The sequence below is a fragment of the Coturnix japonica genome, chromosome 3 (assembly GCF_001577835.2).
Source record: "Coturnix japonica isolate 7356 chromosome 3, Coturnix japonica 2.1, whole genome shotgun sequence".
Taxonomy (NCBI): domain Eukaryota; kingdom Metazoa; phylum Chordata; class Aves; order Galliformes; family Phasianidae; genus Coturnix; species Coturnix japonica.
The window spans coordinates 45,716,583-45,737,294 of NC_029518.1; the positions used below are offsets into that span (position 1 = coordinate 45,716,583).

The 20,712-nt window shown below is 37.4% G+C and overlaps 1 protein-coding gene across 1 annotated transcript in view; it reads right to left on the reverse strand.

Moving 5' to 3' along the window:
• NOX3 (NADPH oxidase 3) overlaps positions 1–20,712 on the reverse strand; it is a 40,888-nt gene that overhangs the window by 11,515 nt on the left and 8,661 nt on the right. Inside the window, exons 5-10 of the mRNA XM_015858244.2 lie at positions 17,140–17,285; positions 14,081–14,262; positions 11,661–11,790; positions 8,297–8,389; positions 6,429–6,682; positions 3,048–3,210 (exon numbers count right to left, since the gene is read on the reverse strand). Coding sequence (XP_015713730.1) covers positions 3,048–3,210; positions 6,429–6,682; positions 8,297–8,389; positions 11,661–11,790; positions 14,081–14,262; positions 17,140–17,285 — 968 coding nt within the window. The remainder of the gene's footprint in view (positions 1–3,047; positions 3,211–6,428; positions 6,683–8,296; positions 8,390–11,660; positions 11,791–14,080; positions 14,263–17,139; positions 17,286–20,712) is intronic.

Below are 20,712 nucleotides of genomic sequence, written 5' to 3' on the forward strand. Positions count from 1 at the left end.
ACCTCCCTGCAAAACCTCTCCTGATCAGGAATATCCTATGCTATGCATGGGCTGTAGCAAACCAGAAATGTTCAGAGATCTCACTCAGCCACACTGATTCACCCAGAGGGCCACTACAGCTAAAGCACTGCAGTGCCAGCAGAGGCATGTACAACATGGCACATGACTTGGAGTTACAGTGGAAGCATTTGGCCTTTCACATAAATATAGGACAAGGCTCAAATTCATACCCCTAAATTTGAAGCAAGAAACCTAAACTGCTCAAAGACATCTCAGGTTGCACTTGACAGCTGAGATAGGCCAGCTTTTCAGGCCTTTAGTCCAAATTTTTTTTGCTGAGAGACCTGTGGTCTGGGGTTGAACTCAAAGTGGAAGGTTACCTCAGACTGGGATGGTAGGTCTAAGGCAAGTGGGAGAGGTTAAGTGGTTGGACAGTTGTTGAACATACTGCCAAAATATGCTGTGGTTGCCAAAGATCTACATTGGTTTAAAAAACAATTAGACAAGATCCTGGAAGAAAAAGCCATTAAGGGTTATTAAACAGAACAAGGCAACTCTTGTATCAGGACATTACTGAAGTTGCTCAAAGTCAGAAGAGCGTTCATTAAAGAAATATCTCTATATGATTTTTCTGTTTGATGTCTCTCATAATTCTTCTCATGGTGCTCATAAACAGGAAATATTGAATGAAGGGTATTGGGCTAGGGGGGTCTTTGGTGCAATTCAGTAATGTTTTATTTTCAGTAAAAGAGGAAATGCATATTTGCTAACAACTGCATCTGATGAATCGGTACAATTTTATTGATTTCAACAGCAATTGGTCCAAAAGATCGTATCAGCAATATGAAGAAAATATCATTTTGTGCATAACTAAAGCCAGAGGAAACTTTCCAGCAGCAGTCCCCTTCTTAATCACACACACACACACACACACACACAAGGAGAAATTAAGGCTCTAAAGCTATTTAATTGTGAAGGATCAATTAGATAAATGTGCACTCCTTTCAGTTTGCTGGTTTTTTGTTTTTTTTTCTGTGTTTTATTTTATTTTATTTTTGGTGTTTTGTTTGTTTTGTTTTGTTTTTAAATTATACAGCTGCAGACATTATGGAAGCTATGAGCGTTTATAACTCAACCATATGTAAGCAACACTAAGAAATATTAGTTCAATAAGCGTAATGATAGCTGTACTCAAATCAAAACTAAGCTGCTAAAAAAAGAAAAACCTCTTATTTATTTCCTTAATAGACAATTCTGTGGTACTTGGCAGAAAGAGTGTGCTGAATACTTTGTGGAAGATTAAATTATTTGTAATTATACCACAAGTGGAATGTTGTGACCAATGGGGGAAAAAATGTGGAGCTACCATGAGATTAATTGCTCTCACTAAGATGACTGCTAATTTTTTTTTAAGTAATGCTGTGAACTTCCCCAGTACCCTTCATCTAGGCTTTCAAAATAGTTTACAAACACCAATGGAGCTAAGCCTCATAACATCTCTGAAAAATAAGCATCAGTATTCCCATTGCACCAATAAGGCAACCAAGATATAGATAAAAGACATATAGAAATCACTATATTTTGTATTTCACATGAATTCAAGAAACCAAACTCTATAGCAGAAAGTTGTAGAAGAATGGACCATGCATTTTTCCTTGTAGGCACACTTGCCCAAGATTCTCTCACAGCTATACATCCTGAGGTATACTATACACTCAGTGCATAGTTAAATTCACATCTTTTCCCCTTAAGATAACAACAGTAGTGATAATAATAATATTTTTACCTGCTTGCACATACAGTGTATATAATACGTACATATAACACGTATATGCTCATAGATAGCCATTCTTCCAGTAGAAATGATCATTCTGATACAACACGAACATTTGCAAGTACACTTCTTTTTACTTCTAGCTCATATTTTCATTTTTATTTCCCTCCTTTCTCAGTGCTTTTTCTGCCTCAAAGATCCCCCATAGCAATTTGAACCTGCCCTCAGCTCCTCAGTTACTAAAATCCCAGATGCTTTTGCCTGGCAGCTTGTCATTAAGAAGCCAGTTTTAACACTTTTTCATTTAAAAAGATCAGCCCCTTGATCCTGCAATCAGCTCCATATGTACTGACCCTCTTGGATATCTGTCCTTAAATGTGTGTTGCTGAACAATTTCTGATTCAGCTTTTATGTTGGAAAACCAACTAAAGGAAGCTTAAAGAAAAAGTCTGCAAGGCATCAGTAGCCATGATGGATAGAAAAGAACATGCTTAATGCTATATATATATATACTTTTCTTTTTTCTTTTTTCTTTTTCTCTATTATCTTATCCCTTACTGAGTATCTCTCCTTCCCCCATCCTCTCCCAGTAGTGTCTCATCCATCCTTTGCAGAAGATGTATAACAGGTGAGTACATCAAGAGTATGTTAGCTTAATTGGTGCCATCCGTTCCTTACAACCTCCAGCATATTTTTTAAAAGAAATTAATTAAAGTGGTTTGCAGGCAGTAACATGCCTCTTGATGTATACATCTCATTCAGAGCTTAAATGCCTTTTTTTATTCCTTTAGAAGTGCAGGGTGAGAAAAGCAGCTGATGGGTGCTGAAAGCAGCACTTTGGGCCAAGACTGGCATCCCAAGAATCTGCGTGGGACCTGCACCTGGGCACAGAGCAGGCATTGCCCTCAGGGCTCTCTGATGACCTTGCAGGAATCATTTTGTAGGAAAGCGGACAATTTTGTCTTTGAGCTCTGTCTATGTGTCTGCTTATGAGAGATATTACATATTTGTCTCCAAATACAATTGAAAATATGATTCTTCAGCTTTTACTAAAACTAGTGTAACTTGAGCTGTGTTATTCCTCAGGAAATAACAGGGAAATTGGGAAAACCTACCACTGAACAGTTCCTGAGGCAGCTGAAGAGTGAATGAGTCCAGCTGAGGGCAAGATAAAGCTCTCGAGTGAGTCTCCAATTCTGAATTGCCTCTGCAAGCTGGCAAAATAGATTTATTTGTGTAACTTTTTAATAGAGTGATAAACTTTCACACCTACCTTCTGCAGCACCAATACTGTGTTAGGATTGCAGCACTTGTACCAAATGGATTTTAAAATAGAAGCAAATGGAGTGACTCCTATCCCTGCTGCAATGCACACACTCACTCCATAGCGAAAAACATCTGTGGTTGCAGATCCATAAGGTCCATCCACAACCAATCTACAGCAACAAAACATTTAGTCAAGAATCAGCAGCACATAAAGCAGTAGAAAGGTTAAAAATTTGTTATCTACATGTTATGAAAACAGAACTTCTGTTAAAATAAAAGAGCTCTGTGCCTAAACTGGCACATGAGTAACCGATGTAAACACGTTTAATTTTCATTGGGTGTCACTTAATAGCAAAGCAACTGTTTTTCTCTGAAACAAGAGAACAAGAACACCCATGTGGGTTTGGGGCCTGGCCATCTATTTAAGCATGCAATTGCAATTTTCTGGCTTTCTGAAATGTGATTAGTCATATAATTGCATGTCCAAATTTAGCTGTGGAATTTGCATATTTAATTACAAATTACTGAAAAGCAGCCTGCTTTAGAGCTTTATTTTCTGTATTGTATGTATCAAAGTAAAGACAAACTGATAATTATTTTGAAAAGTTCTCCTTGTGTATTAAAAGTAATAAAGGAGAAAGCAAGAAAAAGGTAGGCATATGCAAGGAAACTAGTATTTTCTCAGCTCTTTCAGAACAATCTGTATTTCAGAAATACATTTTTGGCAGTAATACTGTGCTTAGCATCTGACACAAAGAAGAAATTGTAAAGGAAAACATTTGTTTATATTGGTAGCCTTTATAATCAATATTACTGATGTTAAAGCATTCATTTTGAACAACACTAGAAATGAAAAATATCATTATATAATCAGATTAATTCCACTACCAACATGGAATATAAATATATGCTGTACTCTGGAGTGCTCTATCCAGTGTATCTTTAGATAGTATAAGTGCTTCAAAAGACTGTTTTGATATCCAACACCATGTGCAGGAAAAAAGAAAGTATTTTTTGCCTTTCAGATTACTGTTGTTTTGTGCTTTTCTTTTTTTGCACCAATCATCTTAAAAGTTCAGTTTTGATAGTATGAGAAAATACGCAGACATAGGAACAATTAAGTGTTTTAATTGGAAAGGAAAACAAAATCACCAAACTATTTATCTGAAAAACAATTGTTGCTTTCCCAAAGTGTATCCGAAATCCTAGCAAATGTTTTCTCTTTCATTTATAGTTGTTACATGGCTCATTTTAATTTCCACAAGTGTGATATAGCAAATGAAATAACAACTCAAGGATAACTTTTGAAAATCTGGTCTTAGATAAAAAACAAAACAGAACTATTTGTGGCATATATCCTTAGACAAATCATTGTCCAGCCCTTTGCCTTTTGTTCACTCAAAATCAGAATTAAGAGCATACACGTAAAGAGTTTAAGAACTATTTTAAAATGAATGTTTTTCATAGATCAGCCTGGTCTGGGTAGCAGTTCTCATTGTTAGTTGACTGGGAAGAAATAGATCTTGAAGGAATTTCAAGAGTTTACTTAGTCTGTCTGCATGCTATAACACAAGATCACCTATGTTTAAATCATTCCTTACAAATATTTATCTAGCCCATCTGTTCCTAAATCATCAGATGACTGAGATCCCATCATTGGTTTGAATGCATTTCTGTGCCACAGATACAGAAATTAGCCTAATACAAAGACAAATAGAAAGCAAGGAAAGAGAAACTAAGCTATACAACCAATTAATTTGATCTTGAAAGGGTGCAGAAATGTAGGAAAGTAATTAAAATGTGACAAAAACATTACATTTTCATATGCCAAAAGAGGATTCAAAAGTAGAGATACAGACTATTCCTAGATATGCTTTGGGTTACCTGTATATTTAGGATAGATGTATATTTTATTTTAATCTTCCTTTATTGCAATACATGGGTTTTATTTTTAGAACCTTACCTTATCCTTCAGTTGCTATATATCTTCCATCTTTTGCTTGGTTTCTGATAAATGTTATTTCTGAATTTTGCCACCAGTTTGGTGTTTATCTTTAAATACTCAAAGCTGTGAAAAATACCTGTTTTTTTATTGCTAGCTTAACTACTGAAATATTCTTTTTATTATGTTGCAAGAAAGCAACTCAATGATGGCATTAAGCAGACTAACAAAATTATGAAGAAGAGTCTTTATGTATGACATTATTGTTTATTTCAACGTTGCATTGTGGCCAGCAACATTTGACGACATTTGCCTCTTTCTCCCTCTTTACACTGAATATCAATCATTGTGGGTCATTTCTGCTCCTGTTCTACTGAAACAGAAAAATTCTCTTTCCAGCTGCCTTTTATAAAGGCACAGCTTTCATTTCTGATTCCTATTAACTGACAAAGCAAGGGCTGCGCACCACTTTCTTTTCTGCCTCCACAGTCTGATATGCTTCTGTAGCTTGATGGCGTCCATAAGCTTTTTAAAGCAATATTCTTTAGCATCCAAGTACCACTAAATTACATAAAGTAGTTTTGCCTTTTGCTATTTGGTTTCACCAAAACCACCTCATCAAAAGCAATTTTCTGAGGTAGAAATAGCCCTCAGTATTAAGTCCTAAGCATTCCACTATAATAGAAATGATTCTGTACCGGACCATTTCCTGTACTGAAAATGCCCCCCTACAACCACAAGTTACTAAATGGTTTGAATCCATCTTGTTTAGAGCCGGATACTTAGCAGGTGTAAGTCTGAATGACTATAGTAACTTCAGCTGAGCCTTGCTGACTTTCAAAAATGAAAGATCAACATTATGCTTAGATTAAGATGCCATAAGATAGAACTTGAATGCTTATAACCTTTATATATTAGGACAGAGAGGGAGCTGAGGGAGACTGATGAAAAGAAGTAAGGCTCAGGCAGAGGCTTCTGTAGTCACAAATTATCTGAGTAATCTGAAGTGACAAATCAAGCACTTGGGTGGCAGGTGATGGGTTCTATCAGGAAGGAAACATTTGTAAAAATTGCTAGCAAATTGCTTTTAGTGTTGTTTTAATCTAGTTTGCAAGTATTCCTCTATCAAAATTGATATCTATGGATATAGATGGCAGAGATGTAAATAATAGCAATGTATATGTGTGTATGTATACATATATACATTATATATTGGACTTGGATTATTCATTGGGTTTTCATGACTGTCACTGGCCTTAGTTCATGACTGATTTTATTTCTAGGGATTTTGTTTTGTTTTTATTTTAGCATAATGGCATATTTCTGAATCTAGGACTATGATCTAATACCATGCCATAAAAAACAGACATATAATTAATTAAAATGCTAAAATTTGTTTTTAAATGTAAAATTAACACTTTAAAATGTATTGTTTGATATTCAAACCTTGGTAACATCCACAACTCCTTGAAAGCTTTCTCTTCCGCTCCAAAAGCCTTGAAGAGGGCTGCAGTCCAGTCCCCAGCTACCCTGATGTGGACACTGAAGAAGTCTTCCTCAGGAGCTGAGGTGAGGGTGAAGGGGTGCCACTCCAGTGGTGAGATCGATGAGCACTGCAGAAAGATATATTGACCTGCTTCCATTTTAAAGCCATGCTTCTTCATGTGAAGCTCTAGGACTCCAGAGGAATGTGTCACCACCTAAAGAATAGTAAATGTTTTTACTTAATTTTCTGTGAGAATAGCCATTTCCATTGAACTGCAGATGACTTGTTAATCATCTGTACTTGAGCTCAAGTTAATTAAAATTGGGATGCATAGTAATTTTTAAGTATCTATAGACAATGATCTAAGCTTTATGCTGTAGTGCTGTTGCTGTTCAATAATTTGAGAGTGTATACACTGTATAATACCTGGCAGCTCTCTTTATGAGTCATAGGATGCACAGTAAAATCTGTAACAAACGTTTTGTCAGCTTTTTTCCTAGTTTGGAAGCCTTTGCAAAAGCCTTTACAGGGTTCTCCTGGAAAGGGTCCAGCGGAGGGCCATGAAAACAATAAAGGGCTTTAAAAAGAGCACCATTCTTATGAGGAAAGGCTGAGTAACCTGGGTCTGTTCAGCCCTGAGAAAAGAAGACTAAGATGGGATCTTATTAATGTTTATAAATATCTTAAGTGTGGGAGGCAAAGGGACATGGCCAACATCTTTTCAGCATTCTGTGGGAACAGGACAAGGGGAAATGGCCAGAAAATTGAGCATAGGAAGTTCCGCACCAGCATGCAAAGGAACTTCTTCACAGTGAGGGTGACAGAGCACTGGAACATGCTGCCCAGGGAGGCTTTGGAATCTTCTTCGTTCAAGACCTTCCTGGACACCTACCTGTACAGCCTGCTGTAGGAGCCTGCTCTGCAGCAGGGCTGAGTTCAATGATCTCTAGAGGTCCTTTCCAGACCCCACAGTTCTGTGCTTCTGTGATACCCAAGGCAAAATTACTCCTTGACAGACTGGAATATTTTTCCAGTTTTACTCATGTGTAGCACAATTAACTTGTATGTGTGTACAGGAGTGCTATTGGTTTGGCAAGAAGAAACAGGCTTGGTTGGGTTCAATCCTAGTATACTTTTATTAAGAGGTAATCTCAGCTCAGCAAGCAGTTTTGTGTCAAACATGGCATACTGAGTAGCTAAGATCACAGCTTCTGTGTGAAATCATCAGCATGATTTACCCTGCATTCTTTTCCCTCACGTAAGATAAGCCTCCTGATCACTGACTTGATACGCATGGACTTGGCTGCTCCTACAGCCCCAGTTCACTCTACTGTGAATTTAACAGACCCTTAGCACACAAAGATATTTACATCCGGGACAAATTGTCGCAGTTGAGCTGGTATCAATGACGTTTTGACTGTTCGTGCTGCCTGATAAGAAAGCCCTTAAACTCCTTGGAAGCCTCCAGATTTGACAGTAAAAACCATATCCTGATGAAGTTGAGGGCCTCTGTGCCATTTACTCCAGTGTAAATTGTGTTTAAGTTCAGTGGAAAGAGATAGTGTCTGTGCAGAGGTGTGTGCTGTGATAGTTGTGCTTTGTGAGTCTGGTAGTTCATTAATCAAATTTGGTCTAATATGGAATATTCTTATGGGCTCACTATCAGAATACTAAAATCAATACTTGGCTGAAACTATAGTAATGATGGAAGAGCAGTTGAATATGGAGTTGAAAAATAAGATCATAATATGGAGTAGATGCCTATAGAGGAAAAAGAACTCATTGGCATTGCTTTCTTTTTACTCAAACATGCAACTGTGCTACATACCTTAGTAATGACTACCTCCTGTTGAAATCTCCAGAATCTAACAATTCTTTCACAGATATACAGCACCACAGGACTCACAACCCATTTCCAAGCCTGTAGAAAGTTAAATATTAAAAAAAAATATTTTTTCAACGAAATTATGCTGCATTCACTGCTAAAATCTGAAGTTAGCCTAAAATGTAAGTATTTGCTTTCCCTTCTGTGATGAGTTTTTTTTTGTTTTTTGTTTGTTTGTTTGTTTTTTCATTTGCCTTTCTCACAAAAGTATTTCTGTTGCTACTGTAGCAATTCTGGTGTTCTTGTGAAATAGACAGCTAGGGTTCTGTCATAGACAGTTCAAAAGCATTACTAATATCCATCTGTATTCTGACCAGGGAGAGTCCTTTAATATCCATTCCTATTATGAAGCAAAAGGACTAATCTTCTTAGGAGTTTAATATAAACATAATTGGACCTGAAGACATATAGATGCATATAATAATATAACATCACCCATCATAGGCTTAATTTTTTTTTTTTTTTCTCTTCAAAATCTAAAATATTCCAGAAGGGTCATATAGGAGTACATCATATTGTTAGCTGTAAGTTTTTTGAAACTGCATGCAAAAACATTAAATCCCAAATATTCAATTAGAAGAACTGTATATAATTCCATTTAAACCATTATCCAGCTCTTACTGTATGTGGTGCAGAGGATTGTTCTACTTCTTGTTGTGGACCACCAGAACAGTACAAAGCGCTTGGCTATTCAGGCTATTCAAGAATATTAGCATAGTACAGAGATGTACTATGATAATAGCTTAGATAAGTAGATGTAATTGAGTCTTTGGAATAATAAATAAATAAAGCAGGTTGGGTTTTGTGTGTTTTTTTTCCCCCCTAGGAGATACAGTTTTATTTGAAGTTCAATTATGTATACAGTGCATTTTAGCCATCTGAGGACTCCTCAATGATATGACTTTCAAGACTAACTTTACTTACTGAAACACTGACTTTTCCTCACAAGCTGAGTAACAGGGAATATAAAGTATCTTTTATGAGAAGCAAGCTGTAAAATTATGTGGCTTCCTTAGAAAATGATAAGAAGATGGAGCAGCAATTTCCCAAGCTTAAGTCTTGCAAATTAAATTAAAAGAAAAAAGAAAAAAAAAAAAAAGAAAAGAAAAAAAAGTCATGATTTAGTAATGGGAAGAAACTAGTATAAGCCAGATGATTCGGAGTTTAAGCAGAAACTCAACACATCAGTTGTCCCCAAATACTACAGGTGTCTTTGAACAGTGGGTAATCTCACGTGTCATGAATATATTAGCATACATCAAGGCACAATAATGATGAGACCTGTTTTTCCTCCCTTCCATTTGTGCTACCTGTAAATAAAAGCACGTGACAGGAATGTTAAGGCTGCAATCTCTCTCATGTGAGAGCTAAGCTAAGATTTCAAATGTGACACTTCTGTGTAACAGAGCTTTCAATCCAAAATATCTCATGGTTCGTTTGGGACAATGAGAAATCTATCAGGAGGACTATGCTTCTAGACAACACAGCTCCTGGCCATCTAATCAGAGCAACTGTATTCCTGCTCAGGTTTCCTCCTGTGATGAGAATGGACTGAGACAGTACAGTGATGGTATGATAGACACTGTGAGGATAAAAGTTCAGATACACTGAATATAACAGAAATGTTTAAACATCCTCAGTGGGAGGAGATGGGCAGAGGCATGAAGCTGGAAAACAGGTGTAGATGTCTGAGAGGAGGGCCCAGCTGCCTCAGTATCCCTCAGCACCTGTGGCCAGGGGAGTGTGTGATCCAATGTCATGTTGCACAATCCCAGCTGCATGTGCATAAGGCTGTCCCTTTGACTCCATTGCTCCTGTATTCCTGCCTTGCTGGTGCTGCCGCAGCTTCTGAGCCTTTGAATGGATTTGCCGACTGATGCTTGCAGGCATCACACCATAGCGCAACACTCATCCAGCAAAGCCCTGTTCTTACAGACAATTGATGTGCCATACAGTATTATCACAATTCATTTAAAGTAATGTGACTTTGTAAGCAAGGCCTTGGGTATGCAGGAAAGTGTGGCAAAGTAGGTTTAACACGGAGAAATGGAAGTTCTCTTCAGTTAGCTTTATGATAATGAATGTCAAGGGGTGCTGTTGGAAGCAAGCTTGTGTCTGTATTCACAGTGCTCAGCCACTTATTGATTTTTATGGTGACACTGTAGCTGAAATTTTTAGAGAGGCATTCATTTTCTCATTAATATTCAGTTTGAGTAGTGGCTAACAATAGTTTAGCTTAAGAAAAATCTATGTCAGCCATTAACAGAGCTGAAAGATACTGAATGCTAATTTTTTCTCCTTTACATGTAGATATCCTTTTGTATGCTTTCTCTTTCTGGAAGAAACAACAAAAACTTGCAGATGAGCAAGCTAAATCTTGAACTGTAAATGTTAAACGATCTTGTTTAGATGCTAGACATCTGACACACTGTACAAATCTGCTACTTAATTACCCCCTGTGGATTTGCAATCTTGTTGCAGTGAAACCACCCTTCTGTGGGACATTTTTCCTGCCTTTCATAATTTATTGTTTCAAATTCTCTCCATTTTACCTAACTTAAGACATCAAGGCTGGATGATAGGAGGTATGTGCCCCAAAGCAAGGACATAATCTTATCTTTGGTTTAGTCTCCCTTGGTAATTAGACTATCAATATTAAAGCACCATTAGTTAAAATAATAAAAATAATTTGCATCTTTGTCTTTCCTGTTTTACTGCATTTTCTGTATCTGTACCCTTAAAAGATTTTTACCTAGAGACTATATGTGTGCAATGAGATGAGCACATAAAGGCTATTGCTGATGCTAAACAATAAAAACAAAATGTAATAATAATAATAAAAAAACTCAACCCACCACTGCCAACAAAACACAAAACCCACAAAAATAAAATAAAAAATAAAATAAAATAAAATAAAATAAAATAAAATAAAATAAAATAAAATAAAATAAAATAAAATAAAAATAAAGGAAAAAAAGCAACAAAACCCAAATACCAACCAAAACACAGAGGCCAAGACTGAAATAAAAAGGAGTGCTGACTGACTGAAGAATATTCCAGAAGTATTAATTATTATTACTAGCAACAAACTTTTACAAATCTCTCTTCATCTGTACCTGTCTATATAGATTACGTAGGAGGAAAGGATCACTGTCTTTTCAGTGCACAGGGGGAGGTCACAGAACAGAAATGGGCAATTACTCTCAAAACATGACACTGAGTGCCAGTCACTAGCATCATACACTGCAGCCCCCTCACTCCCTACAACAGATGCATGGCCTCTCAAAAAGACAAACATCACTCTTACCACAGGTTTGTTTCCAGAAAACTGCGGCAAAGGGCACTGACTGGCTTTCTCCCATTCCAAGTAGTGTTCTTTACAGTAAGTGATGTTGTGAAGCAGCAGACTGTGAGGTGTCTGACCCCGGACTAGCTGACTTAAAACAAAAATATTTGTCAACAACACTCCTCTTTGTATTGTTCCTAGACATATGTATGTTTCGTATAAGTAACTGAATGCAGACATGAAGAAACTGAAGTTCAAAAACAGGTCATTTCAAAACTACTCTACTCTCTTTACGTTTCTCTGATGTTTGCCACTACTTTTCAACCAAGTGTAAGAAATTTGTTATTGTATTGGTATACATCAATTCTAATGAAGAGTGCAAATGATGCTCTTGCAAAGAAAATGTATGTTCTACTTTCTGTGACAAAATCAGAATGATTTCCAAGTTCTTTCGAGCAGACAAGCTGACCTCCTCTATATATGACCATATGGTACTGGTTAGAAAAACAATAAACATTAATGGAGACAGACCTTCTCTTTCCTTTGCTGCTTTCTAAAAGCATTTTTAAAAGCTGCAAATAAAGTTGGAGGACCGTAATTAGATGTGTGCTTTCTAAACATATTAAGTTCTAAGTTCTTCTGAGATTGCTAAGGATGTGATTTTTCCAAACATATCAGTCTCCAGTGCTCAGTTTTAATGCGTTTCAGCTGGTGTTTACTGTGGGTAGAGAAGGAAGATTTTTTTATGAGAAATGTTGTTTGTTTCATGTGGTTTCTCTGAATTTTCCCTTCCATTCTCACATTGACTCTACAACATTAGCCTGTCCTGCCTACTTGTTTTACAAGATGCAAGTGCTGCCCTCTTTTATGTGATGGTATCACCAGCTGCCACCAGTTTAGACAGAAGACAGAAAAAGAAGAAGGCTTGAGTGAGCTGTTGCTTTTGCGCAGTCTCCTGAGAAGGAGGAAGAGATGGGAAGTGGATGAAACCTCAATTTTTGACTCCTGTATAGTATGCATTGGGGCAGCAAGAGCTGCTCTGTGGCAGTGCAGTTCCCACTTAGTGAAAGCACTACATTCATCTAACCCTACTAGATACTGCTAAGTAAGTGTCCCTTTGAGGAGTGTCAGTCAGCTGTCTAGGTAGAGGGAACACACATACCAAAGACTTCTCAAGGATTCTTTATAGTTGCTTGGAACTGGGTCCTTACAGATTTAAAGGGAAGAATTAAGGAATGCTTTTTAATCAGACCAGGATACAGTTTACAGTGTTTGTTTGCAGCTGTGCCTCTGAAACAAGGGACTAATGAAATTTCAGGGCAAATTTCAGGAACCCTTCAAAGCCAAACTAAATGTAGCAGGTCTCAAATAACAAGAAAGGAGGTAAGGAAAGCAACAGAACAAAGCATCGTGCCAGCCTGTTACCTGTCCCACGATAACTCCATGAACCTATAAGGAGTGGGCATGCACATGTTGCAGTGGGCTAATGTGGGAATACAAGAAAAGCTGTTCAGAGCAGCAGCTGTGGAGCAAGATAAACAGCAGGCTAAGAAGTTCCCATGTGTGGAAGAACAATGGTCTGTACATACTTCAGAGGTGGTCAACACCATCTGAATATTTTGTGAAATATTCACAAAAAGGATATTGTGACACTGTCCTTACATCTGAAAAGTATTACTATAGCTTCAGGACATGTGTACACCAGGTAGCTGGCAGGAAAAGATCAATAGAGCAAAGCACTTTTTGTTGAGGGCCTTACACTTTGCACATTTGAAAGGTACCAAAAGACTTAGGGCTAGGTCTACGTTAATCTCATGAACACAGAGACAAAACTGTTGGTATAGTTTCATCTTCAAACACTCCACTTCGTACAGTCTGAGATTCTGCAATAGTATGAACCAAAACTGAGTGAGAAAGACTGTGAGGTTTGCTTTAAAACTATGCTTCTTATCTGAATTAAAAAAACATGTGTATGCACTACAAGAGACAAGAGGTTCATAGTAACACAGAAGAGGGAAGAGAAAAGAAAATGAGGGAAATTGCAGAAGTGCAGAAAGCTTAGCAAGCCTTCACAAACTCTCTTGAAAAAATGCCTTACAAGAGCTATGAAGTTAAGGTGTATTCCTTCTTAATTGGAGCCAATAAAAATTTGATCTGTAATGCTCCCAGTTTTTAGAGATGGAAGTTCCTTCAGACTGAATATGTTGATGCTGCAAGTCATATGCTGGTGAGATAGCAGAATACTGTTTGAAAGAACTAAAACACAGAAGAGTCCTTGGGGAAGTGGTGTGTACTAATCTAAAAAGGTTTTCATTTTGCAGTCTGTCTGCAAGCAAAGATATCAATAGTTTGTCATTATAAAGACACAGAGTGAAAGATTTGGCCTGCATTTCATCTCAGACTGTGTACACATACCCCATGTAGTTCATGCAAGTACTTACCCTGTACCATGGATTATTAAACCAATAAAGAAAACCACAAAGAGGTGGTGGGTATACCAGAACACTTCATAGCATGACCTTCTGATTAGCTCTGTGGATGAAGTCACGATCAGAACAAAAGCCACAGTTATCATAACTCCAGTTACTCCAGCTATGGTGGTCAGTACCTCTGCTGTTGTGTTCTAGAGTAAACATACATTATAACTATTACTAATATTGCTTTTTTTGTAGTAGTATTTTTTCCGTTTAATAATGTCACTGTGTTTCCTATTATATATTAAATCAAAATTTTTTATTACATTTTCAGAAAAGGAACAAAATCAGAAGAAGACACTCAGACAAGGCAAACCTCAGTTTCACTTCAGAAAAGCATGGAAAATCATCCACCTCTTCTATTTCCGATTGGGCTTATCCCATAAAGATTGATAAATGTTCACTGAAGTCCCAGTAGTACTTTTACCTGTTTGTCTTATGTAAAGGCATCTCAGAAGAAAAAGGGAAACAGATGATAGAAGAGAGAAGATTAAGCTTAGAAATGCAATAACCAAAACATCTCTACAAATTATCTTATTTATGGGAGGATGTGCTAAGTCACTTGGAATGTGTGGATCTCTTTTGTGCATATTTTACCTCAAAGATTTTCACAGTTCTGTAGTGGTGTATGAAAATGGCATACTCTCACTTACCTAAATAGAAAATGTTAGTTGCATGTTCCTTACAGTTACCAGTACAGTCAATAATATTTAGTTTTTGAAATACATGTATATATTCACATTTTTATGCTTGCGAGAATAAAAAAAATAATATTCTGGTCCAGAGCATGTTCTTTCTTGTTCATGACTCACAGACATCAGCACAGGTCTGTCACATCTGTCTAAACCCACCAAAATAAACTGAAGTGAGAATGAAGACATATTTTGAGTACAACAGTCAGATGCTGATCTCAGTTGTAAAGTGCAAATCGTGAAGAATGGCAGTAAGAATCTCACATGCAAGAAGAGACTCAGGCTAAATATGCCAGCAGAGTGTAAATAAAGCACCCACTTGGTCTATAAAGCATATATCTGTTTTCCTAGGGTTGGTGTACAGGAAGGAGGAAACTGAGTATGCCTCCTGGATCATGAGTTGGTTCTACAGCTTAGTACAGTAGATGTAAAACATACTGTATTTGTAAATTGCACTCATCTGATATGGAAACGTTAGAGGTGATAAAATTCCACAATGTCATTTTTACCATCATTTTTTCAGTAAAATCATCCTTTCAAATATTCACACTTGACAGCACACAGCACATTTTTAAATTGGTGCCTGTGAAGAATGTGCTCAGACCCTTTTACATATTAACAGGATTGATCTAGGTGATATTTTGAACACTTCCACTATACTGCCTAGTTTGACTGTTGAGATGAAACAAGGAAAGATGTCAAAAACTCTTAGTACATTTCTACTGCAGGGTTACAATGGAATTGAAAAGGAAACCTGAGCTGTTGCTCTCAGAACTTTCCTCTCTGAAGTTAGAAGCAATCTTTGCTTTGCTTTCCTTCATAATTTATTAATTCTGAGTATAGCTACTGAGACACAAGTGGGAGATAAGTATAAATATTAGAGATTAGAGTATAATCTAGGCTGTAAATTTGCAGGTAATTGTGGGGTGTATTACTATGAGAAATCTGGAAAAAATCTCTGAAAATGCTAGCTTTCTTTCTCAAGGGTATTTAGGATTTTAATGTTAATTAGAAGCCTACCTCTCAATTATATCACTATGGGAAGGCTTAGCAGAGAAAAAACTGCATACCTGAAGGCAGTAGCTTGCCATTCAGTACCATGAGCTCTGCTCTGTTCTGGAGAAACATGTCACATGCATGTGGTGAGAGTGGGCACCAGCTATTCAGAGGTGACAAAACTTTGTCCATGCTCACTGTTCTGCTCTGGCTACTTTGTCAACGCTAACATCAAGACTTCTGTATTCATAATGTTGAGAACATTAATTTGCTTGTTTTTCTTGAAACTTGATAACTGTTTATTTGTTTGTTTAGTAAGATGCAAAAGTCATACTTAAATGGAGAAGAATGGAGAAGAATTGGGACAAAATGCCTTATAATTGAAAAGTACTATGAAATCCTACTGTTGATTGTCCAGCCATCATCTCACTTTGTTTCTCTCCACTCCATGGTCTTTAAACAGCATTCACAACAAACTAGGTACGTAGGAATTTCCTCAAAAGTAGAAACAATACATGCGGGGGTCTTACTAGGCATTGTGCTGCCTGAGTGTACACAACAGCATACAAGAATATGCATAAAAAAGCAAATAGTGCCTGATGAATAGTGTAAGGAGTAAAGCTGAGCAACCTTTGCATGTTTTATGTACATACATTGCAGAATGGATGTGTTTTTCTGTATCTTGTGAGTGTTGCAAGGAAGATCTTTAGCCATGCTATTGTTAGGTAACCTAGGAAGTAGGCAGGAAGCACAGTATCACTATTTTCCCAAGGTAAGCTGAGGCATTCATTTGCAAGACAGAGATATGCAATATCCCTGGCTTCCCTGTACTCCGCCTCCCATAGGCAGCAAGCCTCTGGGCGCTGCTGGATGTAGTTTTCCTTGGGTAGCCCCATTATGTAACAAGTCAGAAGCAACCCTCAAACTGGGAAGATATCCCATCGGGGGAGAAAAATAGCAACTGTGAAAGAAATGTGACATGTTACTGCTGTTCAATTGTTGTTGCTTCTTTCTAGAAAGAAGTTGTGCTTGCTCCACATATTTACAGTTTGTTTGAGTTTTTAAATTCCTTGCAGGTTTGTTTCGCTGTCTACAATTTATAAGTCCCCTTAGCCTTCCCCTTGTCTCCTGGCAAACCAATTAAAATACTATAGGTGTTTCTTTGAGCTAAGTAACCTGAAATTGCATCTCTGAGTAAGTGTTTTCAGCTGAAATTGAGGTTTACCTCTGGCACACCTTCTTGCTCTGGTTAAAAGGCTTTGAAATATAGTTTCCTTGACAGTAGAATCCACAGAGGAAAACTTTTTACATGAAGAAAACCAAAAAGTGACAACTTACCGTTTCGTAGGTCCTGATTGGGTTCAAGTAGCTTTCATTTGGCCACTTGCCAAGGCCAGAAAGTTTATTCCGCAGCCCCCCTGCTTCCTTTGACTGGCTGTTATGATACCGCTCTATATTGATGAAGTGGGCAACAATGTGGATGGCTGCATGAGGGAAGAGAGGCAAAAGACTGCAGAAATGCTTGTATGTATCCTCAGTGCCAGAAGGAGTTCTGTTAAGCACACACTATTTGAAAAGCCTGTGCATAAATTGAGCGCTTTGCACAGAGTAAACTGACAGCAAAAGGAAAATTTTATCTGATGTATGTTCAACGTGTAGCAACTGGTTCAAACCAGAGACAACAGCTGCAGGGTTGCATGTTTACAGTTGCAGGCTTCAGTGTCATCCAAGGCAAACCACTTGAGAAATGAGATAAAGCTGTTTAATTTGGGTTTTAAAGTGTTAAAAGAAAATTTATTAAAATCCATTTTTGTTTGTGGTTGTTGGGTTGGTTTATTTATTTTTTATTTTTTTTTTCATGAATATTCTAATATATGCCAAGATCTAATATTGCTACATAGGACACTAACTTATCCATTTTAGGCACTGACTTGCACTGGGGAGGCTTAAGAGATGCTTTCAAAATCTTCCCCTCTCAACATCTGGATACAGCATCACAATATGCCGGTGGAGCCTGGAAATCACATAGGAACTCTGATTTTAAGGAAAAGGTCTGAATCATGGGATTAGCTTTGATTTGTCCTCAGCAGCATACATTACTTCTTCTTCTGGTATGATCCCCAAAGGGATAGGAAGTGATGAGTTTAGAAAAATACATAAGTGAACTTCCTCATAATCCTTTTTCGATGTGGAAAGTTGATAAAAGAGGAAATAAATCTTTTGTTTTATTACTGGTTAACATAGATAAAATCATAATCAAACTAGGTGCAGATTTTCATAGTTTTCGGTATGACAGATTTTAAAATCCATTACAGGAAAGGTGCAATTAAATACTGACAGATGAAAACCAATAATGAAAAACAATCAGATGTTTACAGAGGAGCTTTTAGGATACACTATTTCAAGATTTTAAAATTATTTTCCTGTCATCATCCCTGTCTCAGGCTTTATCTGTTCCTGTCCCTGACCACCTAAAAGGCCTTGTAAAAAGTAATACTAGTAATAAACCAAATATCACCTGCTTGCCTGAATAATCTGCTCTCAAAAGAAGATTTTATTTTTATTCTTTCTTTTTCTTCTTTTCTTCCATTGTGTTTTTTTTTTCATTCATTCTGCTTCATAGCTTTTCTTGTCTTTTTTCTTTTTCTCTTTGCTTTCCTTTTTTTACCCTATTTTTATTTTTCTATTTCCTTTTTTTTTTTTGTCTTTTTTTTGTTATTCCCTGCACAAGAGTAATGCCTTACTAGAGTAGTCATTGTGTAATCATAGCTAAAAATAGTTTAAAATTGTTTAAGGATTTTTGTCCTTTAGATCCATTAGTGAGCTCTCTTATTTCCTGTGCTGTTCCTAAACAACATGTGGAGAGGGCTGTGGTCATGGGAATACAAGTAAAGGAAGAATGCAGAATATGGAAGTACTTAAAATTAGCCTGTGCAAAAAAAGTTAAAGATCACACTCTGTCCTCCAACAGCAGTTTAGCCCATCTGTCCAGACTGGAGAGAGGTTATTTCCACTCAGTTCTGATATGATCCTTCTAGAGCAGCAGATGTACTTTTGATGACTGTCAAGTTACACTTCACAGAAAATGTAATGTTATCTTTAGAGGCTCTTCCCACCATTTCTTTTCACTTTCTCTATCTCATTGCCCCATGCTTAGGCACTCACTGGGAGATGAAAGACATTTTTTTAAATACTTATTATATGTAACTTAAAGTAGGAACTTAAACCAAAGTATTTGTCCAAGCCATCATCTAACTGATTATTCTTTTGTGAACCATTTCCTGATGAAACCTTTAATTAAAATAATCAGTTATTTATTGGCATGAACATTTGAAATGAATAAACTGAGCACCCACAGTACAAAAATTTTTTACACTTTTTTTTTCTAAGTTTTTGGACCAATGAATAAGAAATTTATGTCAACTGGAATAGCTTCAGCAGGATGGAGGCTGAATTCAAATGGCTATAAAGTGCACAAGATAAAACGAGCCTGGAAATTAGAAGGCAGATTCTGGCCATCAAAGGAATGAGACTTTCAGCCCCTTTCAATAAATGGGATAATGGGATCAAACAATCTAAGCAGCTTTAGGCTGAAGGTTGGCCATTTTATGAAATAATGTGTATGATGTGACCACCAGAATTCAAAGGTGTTGGGCTTGGTGACCCAGCACATCTTGCATATGTCCTTACAGATTAGGTGCTGCATGTGAAGCAGAATGGCCAGTGCCAAACTTGAGGTGCTGGCTGCAGCCCTGTCCTCAGGATGCTAGAAGATCACATGAGACCACAAACAGGGGAGGAGGAGTGCGTGTGCTGGTTGTCAGAACCCAAATGCCTGAGAGTCTGGAAGCTGCAGGGCTGAGGTGGCAGCTGTGTAGGGGTTCTGGCAATCTGTTCCCAGAAGTACAGCTGATGTATAAGCAGTATATAAACACTGTTTATATATTTCAGTGTAATAGCACTTTTAAGCGCCGAGTTGGAAAGGGGGAACTGTTCCTACTCCTTTCAGAACAGATGTTTTGACCTGCTAAGGATGTTATCAAAACCAGCTGGAAGGGAACCAAGTCATTGTTTGAAGAGGACCTAATTTCTCTGACATCTGACAGAGTTCTCTTGGAGGGCAGGAGTGAAGGGTACCAGACAGCTGGCTGTGGTAATTTGTAGAGAAACATACTGGCCATGATTCCCCAAAAATGAGTAATAGGAGAGAAAATTTTCCAAATTTGGAGACTAACCTGGAGAGTGAATCTCTGAGTAGGTTTACACTGAGCAGCTCCATCTTGGCATCTACAAGCAGTTAGTGGTGAAATCAGTAATGGTACTCAGGCTTCCCATACCTTCAGGATGGGCTTTATAACCCATCTCTGTCCAGAGAATCTGCAGATGCCCCATCAAGGCCAGTTTGGATGGGGCCCTGGGCAGCCTGATCTAACGAGTTGTAAATCTGCCCATGACAGGAGGATGGAACTGGATGGGCTTTAAGGTTTTATCCAGTCCAAGCCATTATGTCATTCTCTAACTCTGATGCAGTATAAATATTCACCACAGCTTTGTGATCAAATGTATTTTACAGTTTGAATCCTTAGCTCTATTTTACCAACACAGCTCCCTTAATCACATAAACTGTAAGGTTTGGACTACACTCGCTCTTTTAGAGTAGCAACACTGACTAGTTTTGGAGGTTTCAATCTGTATTCATAGCATAACTTACTTTATTTCACTTTTGAAATATGTAGGTTTGTAAAAAATGAATATGACACACTGTGAAGTCTTCATTCAAAATGAAGACATTTCTGTTGTTTAGAAAGCTATTACATCTTGCACTTTCCTCAATGTGTGGGATTGCACGTGGTTTGTACAAATTCTAGTTGTGTCAGCAGTGACAGGAAACTGAGTGCTACCTGCTACATC